Source organism: Gymnogyps californianus, chromosome 1 (genome assembly GCF_018139145.2).
Source record: "Gymnogyps californianus isolate 813 chromosome 1, ASM1813914v2, whole genome shotgun sequence".
NCBI lineage: Eukaryota > Metazoa > Chordata > Aves > Accipitriformes > Cathartidae > Gymnogyps > Gymnogyps californianus.
Genome location: NC_059471.1, coordinates 74,368,855 through 74,396,111, shown reverse-complemented (window position 1 = coordinate 74,396,111; position 27,257 = coordinate 74,368,855). Strand labels below are relative to the sequence as shown.

The 27,257-nt window shown below is 37.1% G+C and overlaps 1 protein-coding gene across 4 annotated transcripts in view; it reads left to right on the top strand.

Annotated features, from left to right (window-relative positions):
• HERC2 (HECT and RLD domain containing E3 ubiquitin protein ligase 2) overlaps positions 1 to 26,278 on the top strand; it is a 116,689-nt gene extending 90,411 nt beyond the window's left edge. For 3 of the 4 annotated variants that reach the window (XM_050907275.1, XM_050907284.1, XM_050907265.1), the window contains exons 76-93: positions 358 to 513; positions 661 to 776; positions 905 to 1,103; positions 2,317 to 2,531; positions 3,893 to 4,070; positions 5,723 to 5,884; positions 7,081 to 7,172; positions 8,060 to 8,199; positions 9,253 to 9,440; positions 10,034 to 10,231; positions 12,123 to 12,206; positions 19,271 to 19,412; positions 20,205 to 20,399; positions 20,501 to 20,613; positions 21,523 to 21,713; positions 23,527 to 23,632; positions 24,175 to 24,387; positions 25,281 to 26,278. In XM_050907275.1, the coding sequence (XP_050763232.1) occupies positions 358 to 513; positions 661 to 776; positions 905 to 1,103; positions 2,317 to 2,531; positions 3,893 to 4,070; positions 5,723 to 5,884; positions 7,081 to 7,172; positions 8,060 to 8,199; positions 9,253 to 9,440; positions 10,034 to 10,231; positions 12,123 to 12,206; positions 19,271 to 19,412; positions 20,205 to 20,399; positions 20,501 to 20,613; positions 21,523 to 21,713; positions 23,527 to 23,632; positions 24,175 to 24,387; positions 25,281 to 25,553 (2,961 nt within the window). In that variant the 3' untranslated portion in view covers positions 25,554 to 26,278. Of the gene's footprint in view, positions 1 to 357; positions 514 to 660; positions 777 to 904; positions 1,104 to 2,316; positions 2,532 to 3,873; positions 4,071 to 5,722; positions 5,885 to 7,080; positions 7,173 to 8,059; positions 8,200 to 9,252; positions 9,441 to 10,033; positions 10,232 to 12,122; positions 12,207 to 19,270; positions 19,413 to 20,204; positions 20,400 to 20,500; positions 20,614 to 21,522; positions 21,714 to 23,526; positions 23,633 to 24,174; positions 24,388 to 25,280 lie in introns of those variants that run through there. The other variant, XM_050907291.1, reaches the window with a different exon arrangement.
• The last annotated feature ends 979 nt before the right edge of the window (positions 26,279 to 27,257 follow it).

The following is a 27,257-nucleotide window of genomic DNA, read 5'->3' as shown; positions in this document are numbered from 1 at the left end:
TGATTTAATTGTAGGAAGGAGACTTAATTTAGAAATGGAAGGTAAAAAGTTCAGCACATGGTATTTGATGTAGAAAAGTTAATTAATCTAGGAGTGTTTTTCACGGGGGGTTGTGAAAATTTCTGGATTGGAAGAGGAAATTAGATACATAGCCATGTGAGTTAGTGTGGGTACACTTGATGCTGCCCCATCAATGAGGGTAATGAAGATGGCTCTTAATGTCCCTTGCACTTTACATGTCTTTGAGACTGTGTTCAGGCCCTACTGGTGTATGAGCTGTTCAGCTACATCAAATGCATATTACTTTTTATTACACATTTTTGATCCATCTCTAAAATATTTTTTGATTGTCTGCAGGTGCTTGTGGCTCTTGCTTGTGATCTGGAGTTGGACACTCTCCCTTGCTGTGCAGAGACGCACAAATGGGCCTGGTTCAGGAGATACTGTATGGCATCCAGGGTTGCTGTGGCTCTTGATAAAAGGACACCGTTACCTCGCCTTTTCCTTGATGAGGTATTGCAGGAATATTTTAAACGGTTCATGGAACATATGAAAGTGTTTCATTTAAAAAGATATACTGAGTCTGAAGTATTTTATGCCAACTGTGTTAGGAGTAACTGATAGTTTGAATAATGTTGTTTAATCCAAAATATTTTACAGGTGGCAAAGAAAATCCGAGAATTAATGGCAGATAATGAAAATATGGATGTTCTTCATGAGTGCCATGATGTCTTTAAGAGAGAACAGGATGAGCAGCTTGTCCAGTGGATGAATAGGTTATTTCTTTCAACTGTCATTGGTTTGATCTTGTGATGCTTCGTTGTTGTACAATGATAAACTGCATTTTTTTATGACTTTTTTTAAAAACTCTTCTAAAATTTTGTTTGGTTTTCATTTTCTGCAGACGACCTGATGATTGGACGCTTTCAGCTGGAGGCAGTGGAACTATTTATGGTTGGGGTCATAATCACAGAGGACAGCTTGGTGGGATTGAAGGGGCAAAAGTCAAAGTCCCGACTCCATGTGAAGCTCTTGCTACCCTTAGACCAGTGCAGTTAATTGGTGGTGAACAGACTCTGTTTGCAGTGACTGCTGATGGGAAAGTAAGGATACAACAAATAATTGTTTGTTAGACTCCCTTGAAATATTGCATCCTCAGTCAGAATGGGTTTGGCTAAATAAAAAATAACATGCATAGCACAGATTTTTTTATTATTATTGTCATTATTATTATTACTAGTAATAGTAGTAGTAGTTTTGTTTTATTTTTTTAAAGAAACTGAACTACACCAACTCCGCCAGTGCGGTCTAGGAATTCAGTGTACTATAGCATTAAATGCAGGAAAGAAGACATGTAGTTTAGTTCTCAATTCAAAACTGTGATCAGATTTTGGAAGACAAGTAATGTGCTCACAGAGTCCCATAAAACAGGACAGACGATAAAATGGGATGGTGATTGTGTCTGTCTGACAGGGGAGAGGTGTAATTGGAATATGAGATTGTTCACAGTTGGCTAAATGCCTCTAAGTTAGATATTGCAGGATCTAATTTGCAGATGCTTAAATCCTTAGTGAAAAGGAGCACCATGCAGAGGTTTAGTGTAAGGTATAGGAGAAAAAAATAAGTTCACGAATTTGAAAAAGTCTTTATTTCGATACAGATGGCAGCTTTGTGTTAAGGATATGATCGAGAATTTTAGCTAGAGCTTTTTGTAACAGTTACATTCATCTAGTGAGGTACTGTAATGATTCCTCAGTAGTCAGTATCATCCTTGTTAATGATTCACAGAAGGGTAAGGGACAGATTAATGACATTGCTTGACATCATTCTGTTGAGAGAAATTACTTTCATATAGACAAAAAGAGAGTGAAAAGCAGTACTTAAAACTGTGTTTATGGGATGGAAGGGGAAGAAGTAACTGTGTTTAGGTGTGTATATTTCACAGAAGAAAGAAAGCTAGAATAGTGCTGCTTGAAAGAGACCTCCAGGTGATAGATGATTTTGTAATGTTACCACACAAAGCTATGGTTTCTTGACAGTTTTACAAAATCAGCCTTAGGATTTAAAATGAAATCCATTAAGTCAGTGACAGTTCATATTGACTTGAATGTAGCCATATTTTCACAATTTTTTTCTGAAATATTTCAAAATATTTCTTATTTTCCAGAAGAGTGTATAGAGGCATGTAAGAAACTGTTTTTTCAGGCTTTCCTTTAACTGTATTCTAGTATACATTCATTAAGAATTCTTCTCTCTAGCTCTAGTGAATGTTCTTCAAGAGGCAAACAAAATTAAATTTTATTCTTCACTTTAAAGCTGTATGCCACTGGATATGGAGCAGGTGGTAGGCTTGGAATAGGAGGAACAGAGTCAGTTTCTGCTCCAACTTTACTGGAATCCATTCAACATGTGTTTATAAAGAAAGTTGCAGTGAACTCAGGAGGAAAGCACTGCTTGGCATTGTCTTCTGAGGGAGAAGTTTATTCTTGGGGTGAGGCAGAAGATGGTAAACTTGGTCATGGAAACCGAAGGTAAGTAACACTGAAATGTTGTTTTTAAAAACTATTAATGGTGTTGTGGTTTAACCCCAGCCGGCAGCTAAGCACCACGCAGCCGCTTGCTCACTGCCCCCCCACCCCTGGGATGGGGGAGAGAATCAGGAAAAAAAAACTCGTGAGTTGAGATAAAGACAGTTTAATAGGACAGAAAGGAATGAAAAACAATGATAATGATAATAATAATAATATGACAATAGCAATACTAAAAGAATTAAACTATACAAAGTAAGTGGTGCACAATGCAATTGCTCACCACTCGTTGACCGATGCCCAGTTAGTTCCCGAGCCGCGATCCCCCCTCCCAGTTAACTCCCCCCAGTTTATATACTGGGCATGATGTCATATGGTATGGAATAGCTCTTTGGCCAGTTTGGGTCAGCTGTCCTGATGGTGTCCCCTCCCAGCTTCTTGTGCCCCTCCAGCCTTCTTGCTGGCTGGGCACGAGAAGCTGAAAAATCCTTGACTTAGTATAAACACTACTTAGCAACAACTAAAAACATCGGTGTGTTATCAACATTATTTTCCTACTAAATCCAAAACACAGCACTATACCAGCTACTAGGAAGAAAATTAACTCTGTCCTAGCCGAAACCAGGACAAATGGATACTTATTATAGTTGCTGTGTATTTGAAGTGTTGTATGAGTACTGCCTATGTGTAGAAGTCAGGGTTAAGTAGTGATGTGGAAATGTGCATTTTTAAATTGGAGAACCACAAAATATTTTTCAGATAAACAGTTACACTGATTTCTGTAATTAGCATCCACAGGTATGTTAGAACACAATATCTAAAGTCTAGTGGCTTTCCTTTGGGATCTGTCTTGTAGGTATGTGGAACTTCAAGGCACTTCAGAGAGCAAAACTGCCATTCTGCTTCTGATCTCCATGCGTGTTGTTACCTACGTTAAAGGAGAAGTTCTGTTGTGTTAAAGAAAACAATGTTCTGACCCAAATAGAATAAGGATGCTGAAGTCCGTGGGGGGCAACAGTAGCTTTTATGCTAGAAATTTTGATAATGTATCTTAAATTGGACTGATTTTCCAGGGTAAATGCTTAGCTTTGACTAGATTTTAATGGAAGTGGTTTTGTAGTTTCAGCTTACCTGTAATGCTGTAGTATAATATATGGTAAAATACTTCTAGCTTTTATAGGCCTCTGAAAATATTTCTGAATGACTAACTAAACATAAATCTTTAGGATATTAAACTGGAGCAAAAGCAAATACTCAGTTATTTTAGGTGTCCTCATACTCATTTTAAAAACCTCTCTCCATACGTTGGTGAATGTGAATGGTCTATTCTAAAAGTTTTTTCAAGACAAATATTTTCATTTCAGCCCTTGTGATCGTCCTCGTGTAATTGAATCTCTGAGAGGTATAGAAGTGGTTGACATTGCTGCTGGGGGAGCACACAGTGCATGTATTACAGCTGCAGGAGACCTTTTTACATGGGGAAAGGGAAGATATGGACGCCTTGGGCATGGAGATAGTGAGGACCAACTAAAACCTAAACTGGTAAGAAACCTTTGGAGTTCTATACCGTCTTAGTCCAGTTCTTACCTTCTGATTCGTAACTTTTTGCGTTTCTGCGTATAAAGAATGAAAGGGCAAAATGGTGGCATGTATTTGTAAGAAATGAACAGTTGCTTTAGAAAACAGGAATGGATTGGAAGAATAAAATGAAAGTGGAGGTCACTAAACAGCTTATAAGGAACTTGTTTTAGAGAAGACTTAAAGAAAACCCCAAATCAAACACCCCACCCCCCAGTAAGTAAATTCCACCCCTTCACAGGAGTAGTTTGCACTGAAAGTAACAAGTGAGCTCCTTGTCTACTGGGTCCCCTCATTGTTTACTTCCTGGAAAATATACGAGTGATTACAGTGATAGCCACTTAGTCACTTGCAAACTGCTTTTTTTCCTGAGATAACAATTATACTCTTAATTCTCATGATTGAATACTGAGATGTTACTGAAGTATATACTAAGTTAATAAGAATTTAACCGAAGTAATTACGAAGTATTTAATTGCTATTTGCTAAAGAAATTTGAGTTTAGCAATTATTGATGAAGAAGATAGCTGTTTCCATTTGATTCTTAAGTGGTAAATCTGAGGACTTGGACAGTATGGAATGTAGGAAGAATGAGAATACTGATTAGCTGATGAATTGTAATTCAGACCGTCGTACTCCTGTGAACTAGACTGTAAGAACTTTAAGTTAGAGTAGTGATATTAAGAAAACTGCCATGCCTTTGAAATGAGAGTTCACTTCGCTACCTGTGTTTTCTTGCTGAAAATACAGCAAAGGATAAGATTACATTAGTTGAATTGAACTGAGTGTTAGTTTTTTATTTTTATTCATAGCTCTGTGCATATATTTCTGTTCACGCAAGCATTAACTTTTTTCAGTGCTTGATTTTTTTTGGGACCTTATCACCTGTATCCAGATGTTCTCGTTCCCCTGCCCCCCAAAAAACAAGGTCTACCCACTTTTCCTATACATCTTTATACATCTTTCCCCCCTCCATGTTCTTGGTTAGTATGAAAATAGATAATCTGTAGATGAGTTGAAGTATGTGAAGTTCCGTGCTGCTTTGGATGATGGATTGTGCTAGCTGTAATCTATTTCAGGTAGGGGTGAGGATGGGGAGGATGCGATACAAGTGGGTCACCATCCTTTCACTTTGTGAATCCAAATCCCATGCTTCATCACTAGATGGCAGCATTTCAAAAGATGTTGATGGAATTCAGATTATGATGCAAGTGCTAGAAAATTGTAAACTAGTGAAAGAGTATTTGAAAATAAGACTTCTTTTTTCTTACTGTATACAATACTCACCCAGAGAGCCTGAGATTACTTCAACAGAGCATAGTGTTTGATAACCTTACATGTTTTTTATGAATTGTTTTCCCTGACTTTTTAGGTCAAAAAAATTTAACCAGTTCACCAATTAAAAAGAATAATCCAGTATTTAAAATACATAGTTAGTTTTCATTTTGCTGGTTTGAAAGAACAAAGCCCTTTGAGTTGCCTTTATTTGCTTGTTCAGGTGGTGTTTCTGACTTGTAGTTCCAGTGAAGCACTTCTCCAAGTTGGGTTTGTCATCTTTTCTGAAACTAAATGACTGCATCTTTTATTGTGAGCAAAAAAGGGTGATTTCTTTACAGGTGGAAGCTCTCCAGGGCTACCGTGTGATTGACATAGCCTGTGGCAGCGGAGATGCACAGACATTGTGCCTGACTGATGATGATACAGTCTGGTCCTGGGGTGATGGAGATTATGGAAAACTTGGGAGAGGTGGCAGTGATGGCTGTAAAGTACCAATGAAGGTATTTGAATGTAATTTTTTCATTGTTTGAGAAACCATGAGGTTGATGGAGAACTCTGAAGACAGATTTGCCAATATGTGCAAACTTCCACCCATCCTGGGACATCAGGGTTCTTCTGATTGTTGTTAAGAACGAACTTTGTAGGCTACAATGACGAGTCTTTAAATTTTGTCCTGACTGTTAAAGTTGCACTTGAAGGTTTTTTCTTTGGAGAACATTGCTGGTTCCAGCAATATTTCTCATTTTAATTTTGGTTCCTGTCAAAACATTAGATTTTGCCAAGAAGTCTTCATATTTCCTTGTGTTAATAAATTTCCATAATACTGCTGAAGTCATAACTTCATTCCAGAAAGGGATATCAATTGATTAAAAAGTTATCTTACTTTATATTAAACCTTTCATGTGAATGCATGGTTGACTTGGAATTTCTTCATATGTTACAAATGAAATCCATGTAACCATCTAATTTGAATTCCAGCACTTGTTATGAAGATGAACCTTGTTTGTGTTTGAGAAATGTTTGTGAGTGTCATTGTGTATACGTATGCACAGTGGATTTTAGATTCTTAGTCCAGAATCACACTTTATTACGTGGATACAGGTGTCCCTATCATGTTTCCAAATGGACAAAGTCTACTAGCCTGTCCCAAATAACAGTTTTTTATTGCATGATGAATATGAAAATAGGAATGACATATTATGACAAAATATGACAATATGAAAATAGCTTGTTTATGTTTCATCAATCGTCAGTCCCATAGGATTGATGGTAAAGTGGCATAAAGACCTACACAGAATAAGTAGGAAGAGTGTACTGGAGGTTTAAATATTTTTTCCTATGTCGGCAAAATCACATCCATGTCATACGAGCTAGGGATGATTAATGTTGAGTATTTGGAGACAGAGCCTTACCGTTTCTACTAAGGGGCGATTGCTGAGTAACTATAGGCAAAACATATTAGCGATGATCTTCAACAGTTTGCCAAATCTGAGCTTCTTTTTAATGTTTAAGTAGTAAATGGTAGGAAGATGAAAGGAGTAGAATTCTGCTAAATGATCTACATACACATTTTAATTTATAAATATACGTATAGATGCTTACACACTTGCACATTATATTTTACTTAAGACAGTGCAGTCGATGAAACTATAGCCTCCTTAATTAACTTCGATTTCATTTGATATTGTTTTCCTAGATTGATTCCCTCACAGGCCTTGGAGTGGTTAAAGTAGAATGTGGATCACAATTTTCTGTGGCTCTTACCAAATCTGGATCAGTATATACATGGTAAGTATTTTGTATTAGTTATTTTGACAGTGTTAGATGTAACCTTGTCTGCAACAGGTATTAGTGTTCATTGTTTTGATATTCCCCCCCCCCCATCAAAAACTTTTTTGAGTTCCTCTGTCTTGATTCGTAATAAAATCTACCACTTTGGGGAACATTTTATAGTGCTATTTGAACGAAAAATCAAAGTATTTTGTTTTGGAGACCTAAGCACAGAGTTGTCATTCCAGGCATTGACCACTGCAAGATGCAGAAGTTCCAAGGAGGTCAGTAGAAGTATAAGCCTGAAGTGTCATGCAGGGTGGAAGATGATAACATAAATAACATTCTCATATATTATCAAAATTGTGTCTAGCTTGTGGTGGCTGTAATCTGAAAATTTGGTTTTAGTTCATTGTTTTAATTTTCCTACGTCATTCCAAATTTTGTAGTTTAAACTACTAGACTTCAGTGTTCAAAAAGACTAAGCAAAATACCTTCCCAGCATCCTTCTGCCCCCTTGTTTGCATGGCATTAGAGATATCCTTAAACTGTACAAAGTTCCAGTCTCTGAGGTCAGTAAACGTACTGTTTTTGCAGATGAATGCTTCCTAATACTTGACCCTTTTAAGAGGGAAAAAAACAAACAACCCCCTGCAAAAGTGGTAAAAGGACGTACACAGAATAAGTAGGAACAGCATATTGGAGGTTTAAGAATTTTAACTGTATCAGCAGAATCACATCCATGTCATATGAGCTAGGGATGATTAATGTTGAATATTTGGAGAATATTTTGGTATTGGACTGTTTATAAATACATCTACAGATCAAATATCAGACACAGTCTGTCGTGCTGTTTTTTCCACAATTAAAACACAGTTTTGAAATATTTTACCTTCTCTGTGCAGGGGCAAAGGAGATTATCATCGGTTAGGCCATGGATCTGATGACCATGTTAGAAGACCGCGACAAGTGCAGGGACTGCAAGGGAAGAAAGTCATTGCAATTGCTACTGGGTCTTTGCACTGTGTTTGCTGCACTGAAGATGGTATAAAAATCAAATAATTTACTTAGTTCTCAGTACTGAATTGGAAAAAAATGAAACTTTATTTTTTAGTCAGCTGTTGGTAGGTTGTCCTTGCTAAAAATGCTGGTCCTCTGTGTGCGTGGACGTATTTTGTGTTTGCAGATGTTGCATATTTCTTGAGCAGCAAGCATGTCATTGATTTAAAATGATCACATAAAACCAACTGAAGGTTTTTAATTAATAAAAAATAAAGAGTTTAAGTTTTGTAAATGCTAATGGTCAAAGAAAAATATAGAGCTCTAAAAGTAATTACAGATTGGTCAAGCAGTAGAATGAATGGATTTGGCATTTTTTTTACAGGGTCTTCTGAGCCTCCTGAGGTGTTTAACTTTCTAAATGAAGCAATGCGCAAACAATACTGCTTCTTACAGAACAGGTTGAGATACTGAATATTCTTTGTGGCAGACTCACTCCCACATGTAATTAACAAGTCTGCACAATAACTGAGTGTTTTATAGGTGCTAGTGAAATAGGATATAGCTGCAGAAAATTAATGCTCAGAAACAAGGTTGCTATTTTAGAAGTATTTTCCAATTATCTTGCAACAGTAAGCACCCATTTCAGTGTCCTCTCTAGTAATACAACCTGTTATAGGGTCTTTTCTTTCATCTCATACAAAATGTTAAGCCTTTTCTAATTTTTTTTTAATATCAGCTTTTTTTGCTATGAAACTATCAAATACAGGCTGTTTCTGGTGTATCTGTTGTTATTCTTCTGCTTCACTCTTTCCTCCTGTTCTGGAACAGAACTTTTAAGTTATACAAACTATGAGGAAATAAATACATCTTATACTAGCTGCTCTACATAGATCATGGGCCCAACCATGTCATTCAAGATTTATGTGCACTAGATAGTGGATTTCAGGATGGCCATCAATCCTAGAAATCCTGATTACAGTCCAAGGCCTCATTCAGTTAAATGACTTATAAATGCTAATTAGAAAATTTTGGGCCCCCCCCCCCCTTTTTTTTTTAATCTTCGCTTCAGAACAATTAATTATTTTTATTGGTTTAGGGGAAGTGTATACATGGGGAGATAATGATGAAGGACAGCTTGGAGACGGAACAACTAATGCCATCCAAAGACCACGCTTGGTTGCAGCACTTCAGGGTAAAAAGATCAACAGAGTAGCCTGTGGCTCAGCACATACTTTAGCTTGGTCAACCAGTAAACCTGCTAATGCTGGCAAGCTCCCTACACAGGTAATATTTTTGGCTTATTGTGTTCAGATTTTAAACACACTTTGTATGCTTATTGCTGATCTTTCAGTAGACTTATTTCCTTTCTAAATCCCTGCATGGGCTCAGTGTGCTTTGATTTGGCTTCGAGTTTGAGCCAGTTACTTTGTTTTACTTCCATATTTCCAAAGAAGGATTCCAGTTTTCTGAGGTGAGAAAGTCTCTTCATTCAGTTGTTAATTCAATGCAGAACAGTAACTCAGTTTGCAAATTGCCAGGAATTTTAATTCTGTATTTCAGCTATGAAAATCTTATGCCTTCCAAGGGAGTTCTTCATTGTTTGCTTTACATTGAGAAGATTGTTTTTTGAATATTCTATCTTTCAGCTATAATGCCTGGGTGTAGTGATGACAGGATGTAAAATGTGTCTGTTTATGGATAAAGAGAATTGTAAAATATGGAATAGCAAGAATAGTCTTAACTGTCATGTTTCTAATACTTTTTTCAGTTTAGATGGATACTAATAGTATCTTTTATAAACAACAATCTCTGTTGTTCTGTTTAATGAGGTATATAATAATTCTAAATTACATTTGGATATCATTGCCTTATCATAGGTTCCTATGGAGTACAATCATCTGCAGGAAATTCCCATCATTTCATTGAGAAACAGGCTTCTGCTGTTGCATCACATTTCTGAACTCTTCTGTCCTTGCATTCCAATGTTTGATCTTGAAGGAAGACTTGATGAAACTGGCCAAGGACCCTCAGTTGGGTTTGACACATTACGGGGAATACTGATATCACAGGGAAAGGTATTTATCAGAATGTTTTTAAGGGAGTGATTTGTAACTGTAAGTGAAATGTATTGTTTAAACTGTTTCTGAAGAAAATAGAACTATATCTCAATTTGTTCTGTAAGTGGCATATCAAATATTTGCATTCTCATTATGCAAACTTCTGTCTTTGTGAATGTATTCTTTTTATTATGTTTTCCTCAGTTCTTCATCATAGTGCTTTTGTTTGTTGATCTTGAAAATAACTTTACACTGTAAATCTTCAGTTTGTAGTATAGCCGAATTGTAGAGTATTCAGTAGATGCTATCCTGGAAAAAAATGTAAGATAGGTATGAAATGGTCATTGTCTGCTTTTTGTATTTCAGTTGTCATGATCAGGTGATATACTAGTTGATCCAAAGCTCTATGCAGGTACAGACTTGTTTTAGACTGGGCTAAAAGTGAAGACAGAATACCTAGGAGTTCAATCTCAAATCGGTAAAGAAAGTAGATTTTTATAGTTGTAAGTAAAGTCAGTCATGAGAAAATCTACATAATTATAATGCTCCAAGGCTACAACACTTATTCAAAACTTCAGATATGGAAAGCCTTTAAAAACATGACTTGCCTTCAGTATGATCATCAGTTTTGGATCTGAATTTTCTCACTGTCATAGTAACTTGTCTAACAAAAAATGATAACCTTATATAAACAGACAAAATCTGCTGGGAGATATATTTGAAAGGAGAAGCAGTTAAGTTTACCTCTGCAGTGCTGTTCTATGTCCTTAAATAAGACACATGGCCTGTAACTAGACTCCTTAGCATGTATTGTCTCAAGGTCTCTTTCTCTAGACTCCAATAAAATTGTGTAGTAGAGCAATCCAGCAGAATACATGCTTCACAGACCAAGAGAAGACCACATGTTTTTCATCAAAACCTGAATTGGAAAAAAGGAAAGGGGAATCCTAGCTATTCTGTTCATGACACTTTTATATGTTAGTGCTATTAATAGGGAGTCTTTAGGTATATGATGTTAAGTATAGGAATGGGTATGCAGGAGACAACACATAATTTACATTAAGAGTCTGCAGAACAGTTACAGAAAGGCTTCAGATATAAGATAAAATATGATATTAGGCATATTTTATGTGAAAAGCATTCAACAGCGACACCAGAAGTTGCGATGCCATGTTCATATCTAGGCATTTAAGTCAGGCTTACCTTCAGAGATTCTAAAGACTTAAAAATCATTTTAAAGCTTGCTTGAAACTGACAGTGTAAAATTAGATCCAAATATTTAGTGAGAGAACCTCAGATACTTGAATTTGCATGAAAAGTTTATTTTTTTTATTTTTTGTTTATTTATTGCCTTCCATAGCAAGATGATCTCGTCTTTGGCTTTTTTGATTGTTTTTCTCTGACATGATTTATTCTCCATATACATATATTATTCTGATATAAACTAATTTATACCTGCACTCAGTGGCATGTTGGTTGCTTAGTAATAACTGAATCTGAGTGCAGTACAACCTTTCAAGCCGTGGTTTTAAGTGATAGAGCAGAGACTTTCTTGTTTACTTTTTTAGTATCCTGACTGTTTCAGACTTGAATTGTATTAGCAGAAATAACGTGATCCTTAACTAACATCTCACAGGTTTATCTTCTGTTGCTTTTGCTTATTTTTAGTATTTCAAAAGTATTTGATCCTTGTTTCCATTTCTTCTAAAGAAAGACTCAGAGGTGTTTTGCCTTTTCTAGTGTTTTGTGATGCACTCAAAAAGAAATTACTGCAGGATAGTATTGCAGGATCAGTTTCTCTGTTCTGCTGAAGAGTAGTTTTTTTCGTGAGTTGAACTAACTATGTGCAGCTTTCTTATTTGATTGCAGTTTTGCCACTATTTTAATTTTCTGTATTTTCCTTTCTTAGGAGGCAGCTTTCAGAAAAGTTGTGCAAGCAACTATGGTGAGAGATCGTCAGCATGGGCCAGTCGTAGAGCTCAACAGAATACAGGTATCTTAAGCTGAAGTTTTGATTTTAGTATCTGTATGTTTAGCCCACAGTGCTATACGCTGGGGGAAGGGGGACACTTGTTGAAATATTAGGTGAATGATTTAGACTCTAATGAGCAAAGTATGTCCTGCTTGACAAAGGACCACTTTTTCAAAACTCACTACATTAGTAATTTAAGAGAGTAGTGATTCTGATGCCTTTCTTACCTTTCCAAATGGTCAGATGAATTATTCGGCCGCTGCTTTCATAACAGAGAACATGAAGGGCGGAAAAAAAGAAAAGGCAAGGAAAAAAGCACCCTTGAATATAATTAAAAATCAGGCTGATAAACTTGTCCTTTGCTTGGCATCACATGTGGTCATATTGATTGCAGAACTCTTTGATAGAAAAGGGCTTTTTTCATTATCATTGACGTTAGAAAATGTAATGTTGTGCCTCAGGCCAGATGTGTCTTTTTTTCCATAGATATTTCTGTAACAGAATAGTAAAACATTGTTTTAGTTTAAATGGACTGAAGCCTGGTCTTACTGAGTCCTCATGCATTTCTTTCCTTTAGTGGTGGTTTTCTTTATTTTGTATATTGTAAAAAGTAAGAAAACCTACTCTTTGTAAGGTTAGAATGGAGAAATTGTGCAAATTTTGACTAATTAGTTTTCTCTTAGTGAACAGAAGTACATCCTGTTGTGGCTGGACCCTGTTTCTGCTTCCTTGCCATTTTCTATGGGCACTTAAAATTTCTTGTGGTAATGTTATGCGATTAAAATGTGTTGGTTTAGTTTATTATTTGGGAAGTTGAAGAGTGCCAGAGATTTTCTCGTTACTTTTTTTGTGTGTGTGTGTGAATTCAGAAAGTCCAGTAAAGCAGTCCAAGTCTTTAACTTTAAGCAGCAAACCGGTGAGTAGGTTTTGGACTAATTTCCTAGTGTCCTTCTCCTACTGTTGAGTTAATTAATTAAGATAGGCTTTCTCTTGTATTCCAGTTCATTATTTGAATCTGTCTTGAACTCTAGAAAAGAACTGGTAGCTGCAGGACTTCCCTTCTTCATAGCTTCTGGGGGAAATGAAATATTGCTGTAACACAAGTCTGTCCTAGATTTAGCCAAGTGAAGGCTAAAAAAGACCATGTTCATCATCTGGCTGATTACACAGTACCAAGTACGGGTCACAGTTTCTTGAGTTAGCTTTTGCAGAGAATGAAAATGTGAATTCTTAACTGTTTGATCCTTTATAATATTTAATTGAAGATTCAAAGCTGCTTTACATAGTCTCAAACAGCTAATTGTCAATGTTAAGAATTTTCATCTTACTTGCAGTTGTGAGTTTAACTGCAGCTAGGCTTTAAGATCCCTTTGCTTTCAGAAGACTCTTCTTACAGTTTATATATTATATGGTGCAGTCAATTCACTTCATCATCTTCCTTCGTATAAAATAAACAGATGAGTTTTTAATTAAAAGTCGTTTTCCAGATACTGACTCGTTTTCTAAAATATTTCCTCAGCTTACCTTGTTGTTCAGTGGTCTCTTTGGAAGTACCAGAACTGGACATAACAGCTGTCTAACTTGCAGCATAAAAGCAAGCCAAACACCACTCCCTTATCCTGACATCAAGTTTTTACATGGACCAGATTCCTTTAGAGTAGATCACATTCACCTTACATACTACTTGGTCCTGGATCTTTTCTGTTGGGAGCCTTGTAATAGTAGGACACAGTAGTTTTATGTAGTTTTCTTGCTCGAGGTGTGTGAAATACAATGTGGTAGCTGTACTGCAACTCGCCCAAGTGCCAGCCTGGTATTTCTATAGCATAAAATTGAGGGTAGATGTTTTATGCTTTGAGGTGTAGCATGAGGGCAAGCTTGAACGCACAGAGACAGTTTGGGACACTGTTGGAGGACTGCGTAGGGCAGAAGAAACCAAACTTGATGCAGTTTTATCCATATTACTTTTTGGGAATGGTTGTTAAGTGAAATGTTCCAAAACAGCACCTGGGCCTTGTTTTGGAAAGGTGTAATAGAAGTAGTCAAAGACTGAGCCAGAAAGTGAACTAATAGTTACGCGTCTAGACAGGGCCCCAGTGCTCAAGTTTGCTTACTGACCCTCTTATTAGCAGATCAGATTAACCTAGTATTTAAGTACCGGTGTAGCTCTTGTGGTATCAAATGGACAGTGTGTTATGAGCTATAGGCAGACACATTCATAATGCTGTTAAATCATATCTTTGCCTTTAGATGAAAGAGATTATCACAGCAGTTGAAAGGAATTTCCTCCTTTTAAGAAGGAAACAAATTTCAGTTATTAAGGAGAATGTCTACTTTCAGGAATGTAATATTGCAGAGGATCTCCTGGTTCAATGTTCTCTGCTGTCATGGGAGGAATGTCACACGTATGGATATATGAAATATCACTTTAAGAATAGTTTCTTCCTCCTCACTAGGGCTCCTTATTAAATGTGGGTTACAGAAATCTCACTAGCATGATGATTAAAAATGATCTGATCTTAAAGTAGGCCCAATGTATCAATGAATGAATTATTTGTTCTTTTGTGAATGTTATACTTCAGTTTAAATAACGTTCCTCCTGCCTGGTTATTGTCTTCTCCCTTATCAAATGTGCTTTTAAAGAACACTCATTTCATGACAGCCTTCATTTTCCTACACTGATCAGGCTAAGCTTTTTTTTGTCTGCTTGTGTAGAATAGTCTTTCTCTACTCCTCGTCTTCTTATACTGTATTTTTTCTGTAGCATTTTAGTTTGAGCATAGATAACTGAAACCTCAGGGTACAGGTGAGACTGCGTCTGTGCTCTTGTACTTATCGCACTGATACTTCTCTACCTCTTCTGGAGATTGATTTCATGACATATCTTTGAATTGTGTTTGTTTTCTTCATAGATCTGTCTTCTCTGTTAACAGTACATATTTCTCTTTCTTAGCTGATTCCAACTAATAAGCTGTCATCTTTTTATAAACTTTTTTATTAGTCTCTGAGTGCATGACTTCATGTACTACATTTCTCCCAAGTTCTGGTGGGTTGGAGAGAGTCCCACAGGATGGCCAGTATTTCAGTGGATACTCTCAGGCTGCTTGAGACAAATATAAAGTTTTGTTCTTCAGATCAGAGAAAGAACTTAAATTTTGGTCGTCTTCACTTCAAAATGCTTTAACTGGATTACAGATTGACTTGAGTGCCTCTCCCCCTTTGTTGCAATGGTTCTGCTCACAGTAAGTGATTATTTACTGAGGCAAGTTCTTGAACTTGATTCTCCCACACTTCACTGTGTGCTGCTTTTGAGCTCCTGCATTTCTCTCTGGTCCAAGAAAAGTTGGTTTTCCACAAGCTGATATCTTCTGATGGCAGACTGTTTTATGAAAATCCTTCTTGGGGTCTAATCAACGTATTAACTTGTTTTATGCTAAAAAGTTATCTCATCAGCAAGAAGGCTGGAACTGTATTTTAAAAGCTTGAGATGCTGCATAATCTGTGTTTAATAAGGCATGTATTCAATGAGGGTGATATCTGACCCTATTCAGCCTATTCAGTAAAATAGATTTCACAGGATACTTATTATGTCTCTAAAGGGGATGATGTGGAAACATGAGCAAGATGCTGTGCTCCAGACCTCTACAATAAAAAGCTAAAACACCTGTGGTGGACTGTGGCCTAAACATATTTGTATGAATTTTTGCCGTTTTTCAGTGAAGTGTTTTACTCTCTGCTAATAAATTTTAATGTGGGCATCTGTCTTTGTCAGCAAGCAATATATTAAGGTGCTGGCAGAAATGCCAATAATCCTTCATGGTGTTCTTACATTGCTTTGTTAAACGTCAAATTGTAACCATTCCTGCATCTAAATGATCAGATTAAATGAAAATTCTGTCTTGCTAGTAAATGAACACTAAATTAAACGTGTAATAGCAAATGTGCATGCCATCCTATTCAGTTCAGGCAGGATTGCTTGCCTTTTTATTGTCATTTGATTAATTTGTATTTTAGGTCTGAAGTTTGAAAAAACAGTGAATTAACTACTGCTTTCATAGACCTTCTACTCATACTTTCCTCTTTTTAAGAGAAGACTAAGTGATTTCTCAACTTAAAACTTCTTGGGCATCCAAATTTCTTAGAAATCCATTGAATTAAAACCAGCTTGTGCTGATACAGAACATCATATACAGGAGGAGGACTTGAGTGTGTTAGCCTTTCAATACAACCTGAAAGAAATCCGGTGGATGTTTTGTCCAAAGCATCAGAAGTATGCAGCATCAGAACAACTGGATTTTGAGATGCACTGTAGCTTGGAGTGGGACCAAATACAGATCAGTGGGATGAATCTAGGTTATTTCTGAATGAACAGTCTCACGGATATTGGTGAACTACATGCACTGCAGGAGTCCCTTTGCAGTCAGGGCAGGTTGAGAATATAAACTGAAGAACACCAAGGGGAAAAAAAAATTTCTTGAGTTTCTCCAGCCTTCTGTTTACTTTCCATTTCTTTCCTCTCTATACTGGTGAAATGCTTTTTGTATTCTCATCCACTTTGTGTGCATCTCTTGGGATTTTCCTTGCATGCTGTTTCTTATGGATCTTCATCAAATCTTAAAATATACTTTTCCTATAGGTGCCTAAGAAACACATTACTCTGTGTGTGTATATACTTATGTATTTTGGTAGTGCTTACTCATTTTTAGAGGCTCCTAGTAAGTATCATAGTTGCATATTTAAATATTATCATTAATAAATATTAGAATAACACGTATTCCATTTTCTGGCCAACACCACAGCCTCTGATCTGTCTTATGTATGAAAAACTTACCCAGATTTGACAATAGAACGTATGAGTAGAGATAGGATGCAGTAACTAAGTGGATTGCAATGCAGATAAACTGAATTTACCAAGACATTGGCTGCTTCTTCAGAAATAGGGGAAGAAAACTTTATCAACAAATTTTATCATTGATACCCCTCTGTCTTTCCATTTTCCTTTAAAGATGAACAGATATAATGCTGAATAGAGACAGATGAACAATGAACTGTTTGAAATTAAAGATAAGTAAGGTGGTTGGGGGAATGTAAAATTCCTTATCTAGGGAAGAAAGCCCACAAGGTTGTGAACTGAACTGGTAAGAATCATTCTGTCTAGCTGCAATGAACACACCTATTGCTTTTGCGGGTTTCCAGCTCTAACAGTAAAATTACTAAGGCCTAATCAACCTCCAAATATTTAGTTTCATTTAAAAAAAAATAAGCATCATCATTGTGGTCAGCTGTGTTTGAACTAAGATTGTCTCAAGTAGTTATGTCAGGTCATAGAAATTACTTAGAACAATCATTCAGCATTGTCAGGTCAGTTCAGGACATGTAGTGGAAGCGTCTAGATAACCAGATACTGGTTTTCATGTTTGTGCAAATCCAAGCATTAGCTGAAAAATTTCTTCTGTTACAGAGGCGCTGGAATTTTCAGTGCTTATAAATGGTGATAATCGTAGTAATCACTGACAGTTAAACAGCTATGTCACAGAGATAGGATCTATTGCAGAAGTTGCAGTGCAGCCTATCCTGGAACCAGTAACTCTTTCTCCTTAATGTTTAGGTATGTCCTATTTTTGTATCAGAAACAAGCTGACAAAGTGTGGGCTGGATGAGCAGACAGTGAGGTGGGTTGAAAACTGGCTGAATGGCCAGGTCCAGAGGGTGGTGATCAGTGGCATAAAGTCTAGTTGGAGGCTTGTAACTAGCAGTGTACCCCAGGGGTCAGTACTGTGTCTAGTCCTGGTCAAAGTCTTCATTAATGATCTGGATGATGGGGCAGAGTGTACCCTTGGCAAGTTTGCTGATGATGCAACACTGGGAGGAGTGGTTGAAACACCAGAGGGTCGTGCTGCCATCCAGAGGGATGTCGACAGGCTGGAGAAAGGCGCTGACAGGAACCTCCTGAAGTTCAACAAGAAGTGCAAAGTCCTGCATCTGGGGAGGAACAACCCCAGCCACCAGTACATGCTGGGGGCCATCCAGCTGGAAAGCAGCTTTGCAGAAAAGGCTCTGGGGGTCTTTCTAGGCACCAAGTTGAACATGAGCCGGCAATGTGCCCTTGCCATGAAGAAGGTTAATGGGTGTCCTGGGCTGCATTAGGAGGAGTGTTGCCAGCAGGTCGAGGGAGGTGATCCTTCCCCTCTGCTCAGCACTGGTGAGGCCACATCTGGAGCACTGTGTCTAGTTCTGGGTTCCCCAGTACATGAGAGACATGGGCATACTGGAGAGAGTCCAGCAAAGGGCCACAAAGATGATTAAGGGACTGGAGCATCAATCATACAAGGAAAGGCTGAGAGAGCTGGGACTGTTTAGCCTGGAGAAGAGAAAGTTCAGGGGGGCATCTCGTTAATGTATATTTTTGCATACCTGAAGAGAGGGTGCAAAGAAGAGGGAGCCAGGCTCTCTTCAGTGGTGCCCAGTGGCAGGACCAGAGGCAGTGGGGACAAACTGAAACACAGGAGGTTCCCTCTGACCATCAGCAAACACTTTTTTTTTTTTTTTTTTTTTTTTTTTTTTTTTTTTTTATACTGTGAGGGTGACCAAGCACTGGCACAGGTTGCCCAGGGAGGTTGTGGAGTCTCCATCCTTGGGGATATTCAAAGGTATTCGGACATGGTCCTGGGCAGCTGGCCCTAGGTGACCCTGCTTGAGCAGGGGAGTTGGGCCAGATGACCTCCAGAGGTCCTTTCCAATCTCAACCGTCCTGTGATTCTGAAATAGTTCTGGGCTCCTAATAGCCTGAGATTTTAAGTGCTTTCATCCTCCTGGAGAGGATCGGGATATGTAATAGGAGTCTGTGATATCTATATCTAGGGATGGATATTAGATGGTACTGAAAAATACTGTAGTGCTGTAATGTGAAATTTGGTGGTTCTTCTGTATATGTCACATATATACAAGATACACTGTGGACCTCTGCAAATGTTTCACTGAACACACTAGTATTTTATAAATATTAATGTTATGGTCTGATCTGCACAGCAATGTCAGCTGAAATATGTTCTTACAGTGACTTTTATAATGTGCTTACTCAATAGGTAAAACGTTCTAGGAGTAAAGGAGGACTGGCTGGGCCTGATGGTACAAAGTCAGTGTTTGGACAGATGTGTGCTAAAATGAGTTCCTTTAGCCCTGATAGCCTGCTGCTTCCTCATCGTGTTTGGAAAGTCAAGTTTGTTGGTAAGAGGATTCTCCACCCCACCCCCCACCTCCTCCTCCCATTTTGCACTTCAGTCTACAGTTTTCCTTCAGGTCCTCCAAAAAAGTAAATCTGAAGAAGGGATAAAGGAAAACAATGTATGTGTGTAGGCAGAGGAAGGTGCTTAAAATGTTAGGAAGTAAAAAAGCCTTTTTAAATTATTTTATAAAAAAATCTCAAGATTAGTGGAAATGTGTCTGTAATTCTCAAATTCTGGGGGTGACTATTCTGCTTAAAACAAACATTCTGCAAAACCTAAACCTGTTTTTCAGCTGTCTGGATTGGTAAATAATCCTGGCTAGCTGGTTTTACTGGTGGGGTTGTTTTTTACAATTCATGTATCACTAAGCTTTTTGATGAAAAGTATTTCAGATTAAAGAGCCATTCTACCTACTGTATATAAGATATATTTTATATATCTACTTTAAAATGTCACTTAGGAATCGCATTGCTTTCACTTTCTTTTTCTACCTCTATTCTATTTTATTTTGATTAGTGTATAACACGGAAATGTTAGTTACACTCTGGCAAAATAGTATTTTTGATGCTGTGATATGTTGTATAATCTTCTAAATAATACAATTTACAATGAACTGGAAATATGCAAATATAAAGCAAAACATAAAGGGTTTTCATATGAACAGATATGACAGTGTAGCTTTTAGTAAACTTTTGTTTACTCAGCCATCCCCATGGAAGGAAATACTGTTTATTTCAATACTTGATTTATTTTTGAAAGAACATTTAATTTTGAGCCTTTTTTCTTCTCCAAGGTGAATCTGTGGATGATTGCGGTGGAGGTTATAGTGAATCAATAGCAGAAATGTGCGAGGAGCTTCAGAATGGGCTGACCCCTCTGTTAATTGTGACACCAAATGGAAGAGATGAATCTGGAGCAAACAGAGATTGTTTCCTATTAAATCCTGCTGCCAAGTCACTCTTGCATATGAACATGTTTCGTTTTCTTGGTAATTTCTTAGCAACATTGTGACATTCTGCTTGCATTACATGATTGGAATATTGGGAATCTAGCAACAAAAAATTTAAAATATTATGTTTAAACTTACAGGTGTACTTTTGGGCATTGCTATCCGGACTGGCAGCCCTCTAAGCCTCAACCTGGCTGAGCCTGTGTGGAAACAGCTTGCGGGAATGAACCTAACAATTGCTGATCTCAGTGAGGTAAGTATGAAGTTCCTGAGTAGGATATAACTTACAGAAGACAAGCAGACTCTAGCATAAATTTTTCTCCAGTGATTGGCTTCCCTGGTTTCTATATACTTGTATTTTGACTGGCCTTTTACATTTTGAACCAATATATAAGGATGACTTGTACTCACTGTTAAAACTGTAAATTTAAGTCATTCAAAAGTAGTTAAATAAACTATTTGAATTCTAGAGCATTCTCGAATCTTCTCATGGGTTTGACTAGACAAGTGTTTGTGGCGGAACTCCTACTTTCCAGTAGACCTTTCTGTACCTGTTACTGACTGTTGTGCCAAGATGCAGTAACTGATTGGGTGCACACGCCTACACTGTTATGAAGTAAAAGAAAATGAGTTCAAACTGCTACTGAAAATAGTTTGTGCCCACATACTGAACATCACAAACTTTCAGTTTCTGTTTACTGAGCTCAGTAAATGTGGAGTAAGAGTTAGGTCTTCGTTACAAGGAAGAGTTCCTTCTCAAGTACTGTCATGTAGAAATCTACTTACTGTAAAAGCATTAAGTCGTTTCCTTATCAGTAAGGGGATTCCTTTTGTAGCAAAACCGGCGTTGGACTTTGTAGAGATGATTATGTTTTTAAGTTTTAAATCCATTTTCTTGTATAATACAGTTTCTTGGCAAATGCTCCCCAAAAGGACTGAAATCTAGAACACATGCACCCTCCCACATCCAAGCATAATTGAATTTTATGTAAAATACTAAGCCATTTTATGGCTTTGAAATTAAGTTAGATGGGTTGTGGTCAGACATTTGACAATGCTTTTGGTAGATGACACATGATGATGCACTGCTTTTGGTATGCAAGAGACACTGTTGTATAGTGCTATTAAACTGACTTTAACTCGGGCTTGTTATTGTCAAAAGGTTGATAAAGATTTTATTCCTGGGCTTATGTACATTCGAGACAACGAAGCTACTTCAGAAGAGTTTGAAGCTATGAGCCTCCCATTCACTGTGCCTAATGCAAGTGGTCAAGATATTCAGTTGAGTTCCAAGTACACCCATATTACACTGGATAATAGAGCTGAATACGTGAGGCTGGCAATAAACTACAGGTTTGTTGAAGAAGTAATTCAAATTATTGACATGAATAAGCGTTTTCTTCTAAAAAATATGTAAAAGCTTTTAAACAATATACTACTCTAACCTCTTATATACAAGTATTTTAATATTTTGATGTGATTACAGTGTTGATTTTCTGATTTCATCTATCCAAGGACAAAAGATTAAACTTAATTTTTAGGAAACAAAATAAACTAGCAGGTATGGCTCTAGATTTGAATAGCTGTCCTGACAGAGCAGTTTTGGCAGCCAGTTTTACAGGTAGAGAAATGCGCCATCTATCTAGTTCTTCATATGCGATAAAGTAATAGGCTTGATCATTAAGTTCTTTGTGAAGAGAGCTTAGATTTAGTACTACTGCTCCCGCAGTTTTTCATATCATTAGTTGCAGTCAAGAGCAGTCCCAACTGAATTCTTACTCTATTCTTATCTGGGTTGGAACACACAAAACAAAATGTTCATTCCTTGGACACCATGAAATAAGTTTGACACCTGTGTGCAGACAAGTAAATTCACCCACAGGCCAAAAGCTGAACATTGCACTGATATCAGTGGGGAATAACTGTTCACTATTTGAGAAGACAGGCCTTTGGTTACTTAAATACGTAGATAGCTAATCTACACAAGTACATCTAAGAAGCAACCATAGGCATCTTATTGTGTGAAGCAGTGGGCCTCGTGCCTATTGAAATATGGAAATTTAGATAATTTGGATGAGAAACTGATTCATAGTTTTTATTCTCTCCGCCATAGTTCACTGTTTTAGAGAGTGCTTGAGCAAGACTGTATAATCACTATATACTTGCTTATTAGTTTGTAGTTATAGTGTCTGACAACAACTACTGAATTACAGTCTTAGTTTCTCTACCACCCCCCCCCAATGGTTATGAACCAATATTTAAACCTATTTTTGACAGAAGAGAGAAATTTCCTTTGGAATGGATAAATGATATATCTATATAAAATTTTACATTCCTTTGAAGAAATGGTTTTGTTCTCTTGCCAGTTCTGGCTATCCTCAAAGGACATGAGCAATTCTAAAGCGTTTTACAGTTAAAAGGCCTTTGGGAGAAACATTTAAATGTTTAGATTAAGTATCAAGTTTTTTAATTCTATGAAGCCCTTGAGAGAAAAACTAGCATCTGAATAGAATCCATGTGAAAAAGTGGATGCAAAAGACCAAGTTTGTCCTGACATCTTTGTTTATTTTGGTGATGACAAGCCTGAGGACAGGACTTGTCAATGATGCGAATCTGTGCTCTGGAGAGCTCTGTAAAACGTCTCAAAATTATTTGACAGGAACAAAAAAAATCAAAACACAAATCATGTGTGGCAGCAGAAGCAGCAAAATGTTAGACTTATCTGTGTCTGTCTGGAAGTACAGCAACTCCTGTCCCCTCAGACATTGTGTTTTAGTTCAGACCCTTTGTTCTTTTACCATAATGTCTGTCTAGTGTTGGGAGTGTTTGAGGGCAGTTTCAAAGCACAGCCATTGTTTTCCCAAGAGCATGTTGTTTCCAATGGGGTATTGGTTTGTTCTTGGCAGGCACAGCACATTAATAATACTGGAAATAAAATATCCTAAACATTGGGAGATCTCTCCATACTGAGCTTACTGTGCAATATGAATTCGTGTAGAAACTGTTATAAATCAAGTATCTTGTGTGATAAATGTTTATTAATTTTCCTTGGCATGTAGCTGGAGACTTGAGGAGAATAATTAAAGTTTCCTTGATATTACAGTAATTGCTAGAAATAATTGCTAGAAATGGCATTCACAGAAACTCTGAAAATGTGTCTCTGCAGACTTCATGAATTTGATGAACAAGTTGCAGCAGTTCGTGAGGGGATGGCCCGTGTTGTTCCAGTTCCTCTACTTTCACTCTTTACGGGATATGAACTGGAAACTATGGTATCAATTTCTGCTTTGCTACCTCTGTCAGACTAACGTGGAGTGAGATTCTTCACTTATATCTTACTAATCCAGACTCCACATTAAATACTGTTTACAATGATTGCTCTGTGATTGCAAACATTTTGTCCAAGGAAAGACTAGAAAATGTTTAATTGCCCTCTGGGTGTTAATAAGGTTATTTTGATATAGCTGAGCAGTGATGTAATGAATTATCTCTGGAAGAAACAAACAAACAAAACCAAAAAAACCCAACAAAAATGGAGACCTGGGAGGTGAATTGGAGATATTTGTCCCAAGTAAAATGTTTAATTCTTTATGTGATTCAGGAATATGAAAGAAGGTTCATTATTGTCCCCTGATGGGAAGATGTAAATTTAGTATTATTGTAATAGGAGACTATGCACAGCACTTCAAATATTTGAATGTTCATTTTGTCAGTGTCAAAGTTGATTAAATATTTTAAAGGAAAGGAGGGAACAAATCACCTGTAATTGATTTGGTCAGACTTTTGTAGCCTGTTACTATATTTTATTTTTCAGGTATGTGGAAGCCCGGATATTCCACTTCACCTTCTGAAATCTGTAGCAACTTATAAAGGCATTGAACCAACTGCTTCCTTGATACAGTGGTTCTGGGAAGTGATGGAGTCCTTCTCCAATACAGAGCGATCTCTCTTCCTGCGTTTTGTGTGGGGCAGAACAAGGCTGCCCAGGACTATTGCAGACTTTAGAGGGAGGGACTTCGTTATTCAAGTAAGGTGTATGGGATGGGGTTGTGGGGTTTTTATTTTAAAAAGCTGGTAGTGGAGAAGTAGTAGCATGATGTAACAAGAGAACAGGCTGATTTCACTAAACTGTTTATGCAACATTACATTGTAGATTCGACAGTGCAACAGAGACCTATAATGTATATAAATGTTTTTCTCTCTTGACTTGGTGTCCTGGTTTCGGCTGGACAACAAGTGATTGTGCATCGCTTGTCTTTTCTTCGGTTTTATTTCTCTCTTTTTTTGTTATATTCCTTTTCATTACAATTATTATTATAATAGTAGTAGTAGTAGTAGTATATTTTATTTTACTTTAGTTATTAAACTGTTCTTATCTCAACCCATGAGTTTTACCTTTTTCTTTTCCCTCCTCCCCACCCCACTGGAAGGGGGGAGGGGGAAGCGGCTGCGCAGTGCTTATTTGCTGGCTGGGGTTAAACCACGACACTTGGGCAAGTGGCTGTTTGTTTCATTTCCCAGCCATTTTCTTCTCTGGATTTTGATAATTTTCCACTGTCAGTCGTCAGCTGTTTTTGCTGGCATTTATTTAGCATTTCATTCAGCTCAGTTAATCATTTCAGCTAAATTAAAACCCCACAATCTTCAAATTATATTTTGGTATTTGCTGAAGTAATATAATCTTTTTTAAGTTGTTCCCAACCACATATTCATAATCAAAGAAGCTCATATATGTCTGGTTTTATTTATTTATTTAGTGTAGGGAAAATGGTTTTGGTCTTTTCTTTGTTCTTTTAAGAAACTTCAGCATCGGAATCACAAATCTAACATGCTGTTAAAAAAAATTCTCAAGTATTATTTTGATATTTATTTGTGGTTTGGGCAGTGAATCAAAAATATTATGCTTTTTGTTTTCAACAGGTATTGGATAAATACAATCCTCCAGACCACTTCCTTCCTGAGTCATACACTTGCTTCTTTCTCCTGAAGCTGCCCAGGTATTCCTGTAAGCAAGTACTAGAGGAAAAGCTGAAGTATGCCATTCACTTCTGCAAGTCTATAGACACTGATGATTATGCCCGGATAGCGCTGACAGGAGAGCCAGCAGCTGATGACAGTAGTGATGATTCTGATAATGAAGACGCAGATTCTTTTGCTTCAGATTCTACACAGGACTACTTAACAGGACATTAAAAAAATAATATAAGGGATAGTTGTCACAAGCACTGAGGCAAAACGCCACAAAGACAATGAAGCCAAGGACAGTTTAGGTCTCAGAATATAGGGTATGTAGTCAGAGGGATGGTAATCTTCTGAACGTGGGGAAAGTGTGTTTGCTACTCACAGTAGGAATTAAGGGTTACAGCTTAAACCATCAGCTTAGAATAAATGGCACAGTATATGGGCATTTAACATTTATTTTAAGAGCTGAAAGTGGCCCCCCATAATGCTGCACTACATTTAGAACCTTTGTGTTTACTGAAGTGTTGTAAATGTTTATATAAATATGGTAGTGCAGCATCCAAGAGGCAGTGAAACCTTTAAATTGTGGGTGCAATAGGTTTTTTCATATTAGGTGTTGTGTTCTGTGCATCTTCTTGATTGTATATTGGAAATACTGTGCAACAACTGAATAGTATTATAAATATTTCAATTAACTTTACTAGAAGTTTGTTAAAAATTTTTGAACATTGAATTAACATTATTCCTTGAAATTCTTCTATAGATAATAAAAATGGCCAATAGTTCCACTTCCACCCCTGGTTTGTATATTTTAGCTTATGCATTATTTATCTCAAATTTGATACCTTTCTGTGAACGGCATCATAATTCTTATCATGGAAAGTGTACTGTATATAATTTGTGCCATGTAAATGCAAAAGTTATAATTTCCCTCCAAATAAAAGTTCTGCCACATAAAAAAATAGTACGTGTTTTTTAGTGGTAATGCAGCTGTTACGTGGGATGAACACTGCAACGGCTCTACTAAGAAATGTTTCTGCAGTTTACGGCTGTTGACCAAACGTTGCTGGTGTTGCTCCACCAATAGCAGGTGCATTGCCATAGACAGAATGTGAGCTATAGTAAACTCAGAGCAAGTCTACACAACATGTTAATGGTAGCAATTAGGTACACTTTGTTTATGCAGTTGTTTGTAGTGCTACTGTTGTCAGTAATGGTAAATTTGTTCTTGGACAAATTCTGGGAAAAAAACTGCTTTTGAGGAAGTGTAAGGGACAGATATCTTCAAGTACCTGAATGTGAGTAGAAGAGTATGATCACACTCGTGTAACACATTGTCTGTGAGAAAATCAGATCATTTTACAAGGCTTGATCACGAAACATTGTGCATCCAGAGTAGCCTGTTTGAATAACATTGAAGTCAAGTGGTATTCGGGCAGGTATTATGTGTTTACTACACAGTGTATGCACTAGTTTTACAAAGTAGGAAAATAAGATTTAGTTGTGCCAAAGCACTAATATTTTACTTTGAAATCCAGTAGAAGGTGATGTCATACCATTTCTTCACTAATTATTAGGATAGGTATATGTGAATATGTAACATTTTACAATTCAGAGTTGATTCATTTTTTTTAGTGTGTGCATTTGACGTCTGTTCCAACTTCTGCAAATTTAAATATTTACTGTGGTCATGAAATAAGTTTTCCCAAGACATACCTGATATTTCAAAATAGAGATGAAACTACCTATTTGTTGTGAAGATGTCAGAGTTTTGAAATTCGTTAGCTTTAGAGGCCTCTCTCTAGTGCTGAAGATCTCTTGCAATAAATGCTCCTGCCCCGATCCTCTGTCTTGCTGGAGATTCCAGAAGTCCGGCCTGTGCCCTGTCCTCCAGATTTTGTCTGTTTGCTGATGAAAAACACTGAGTCTTTTTTG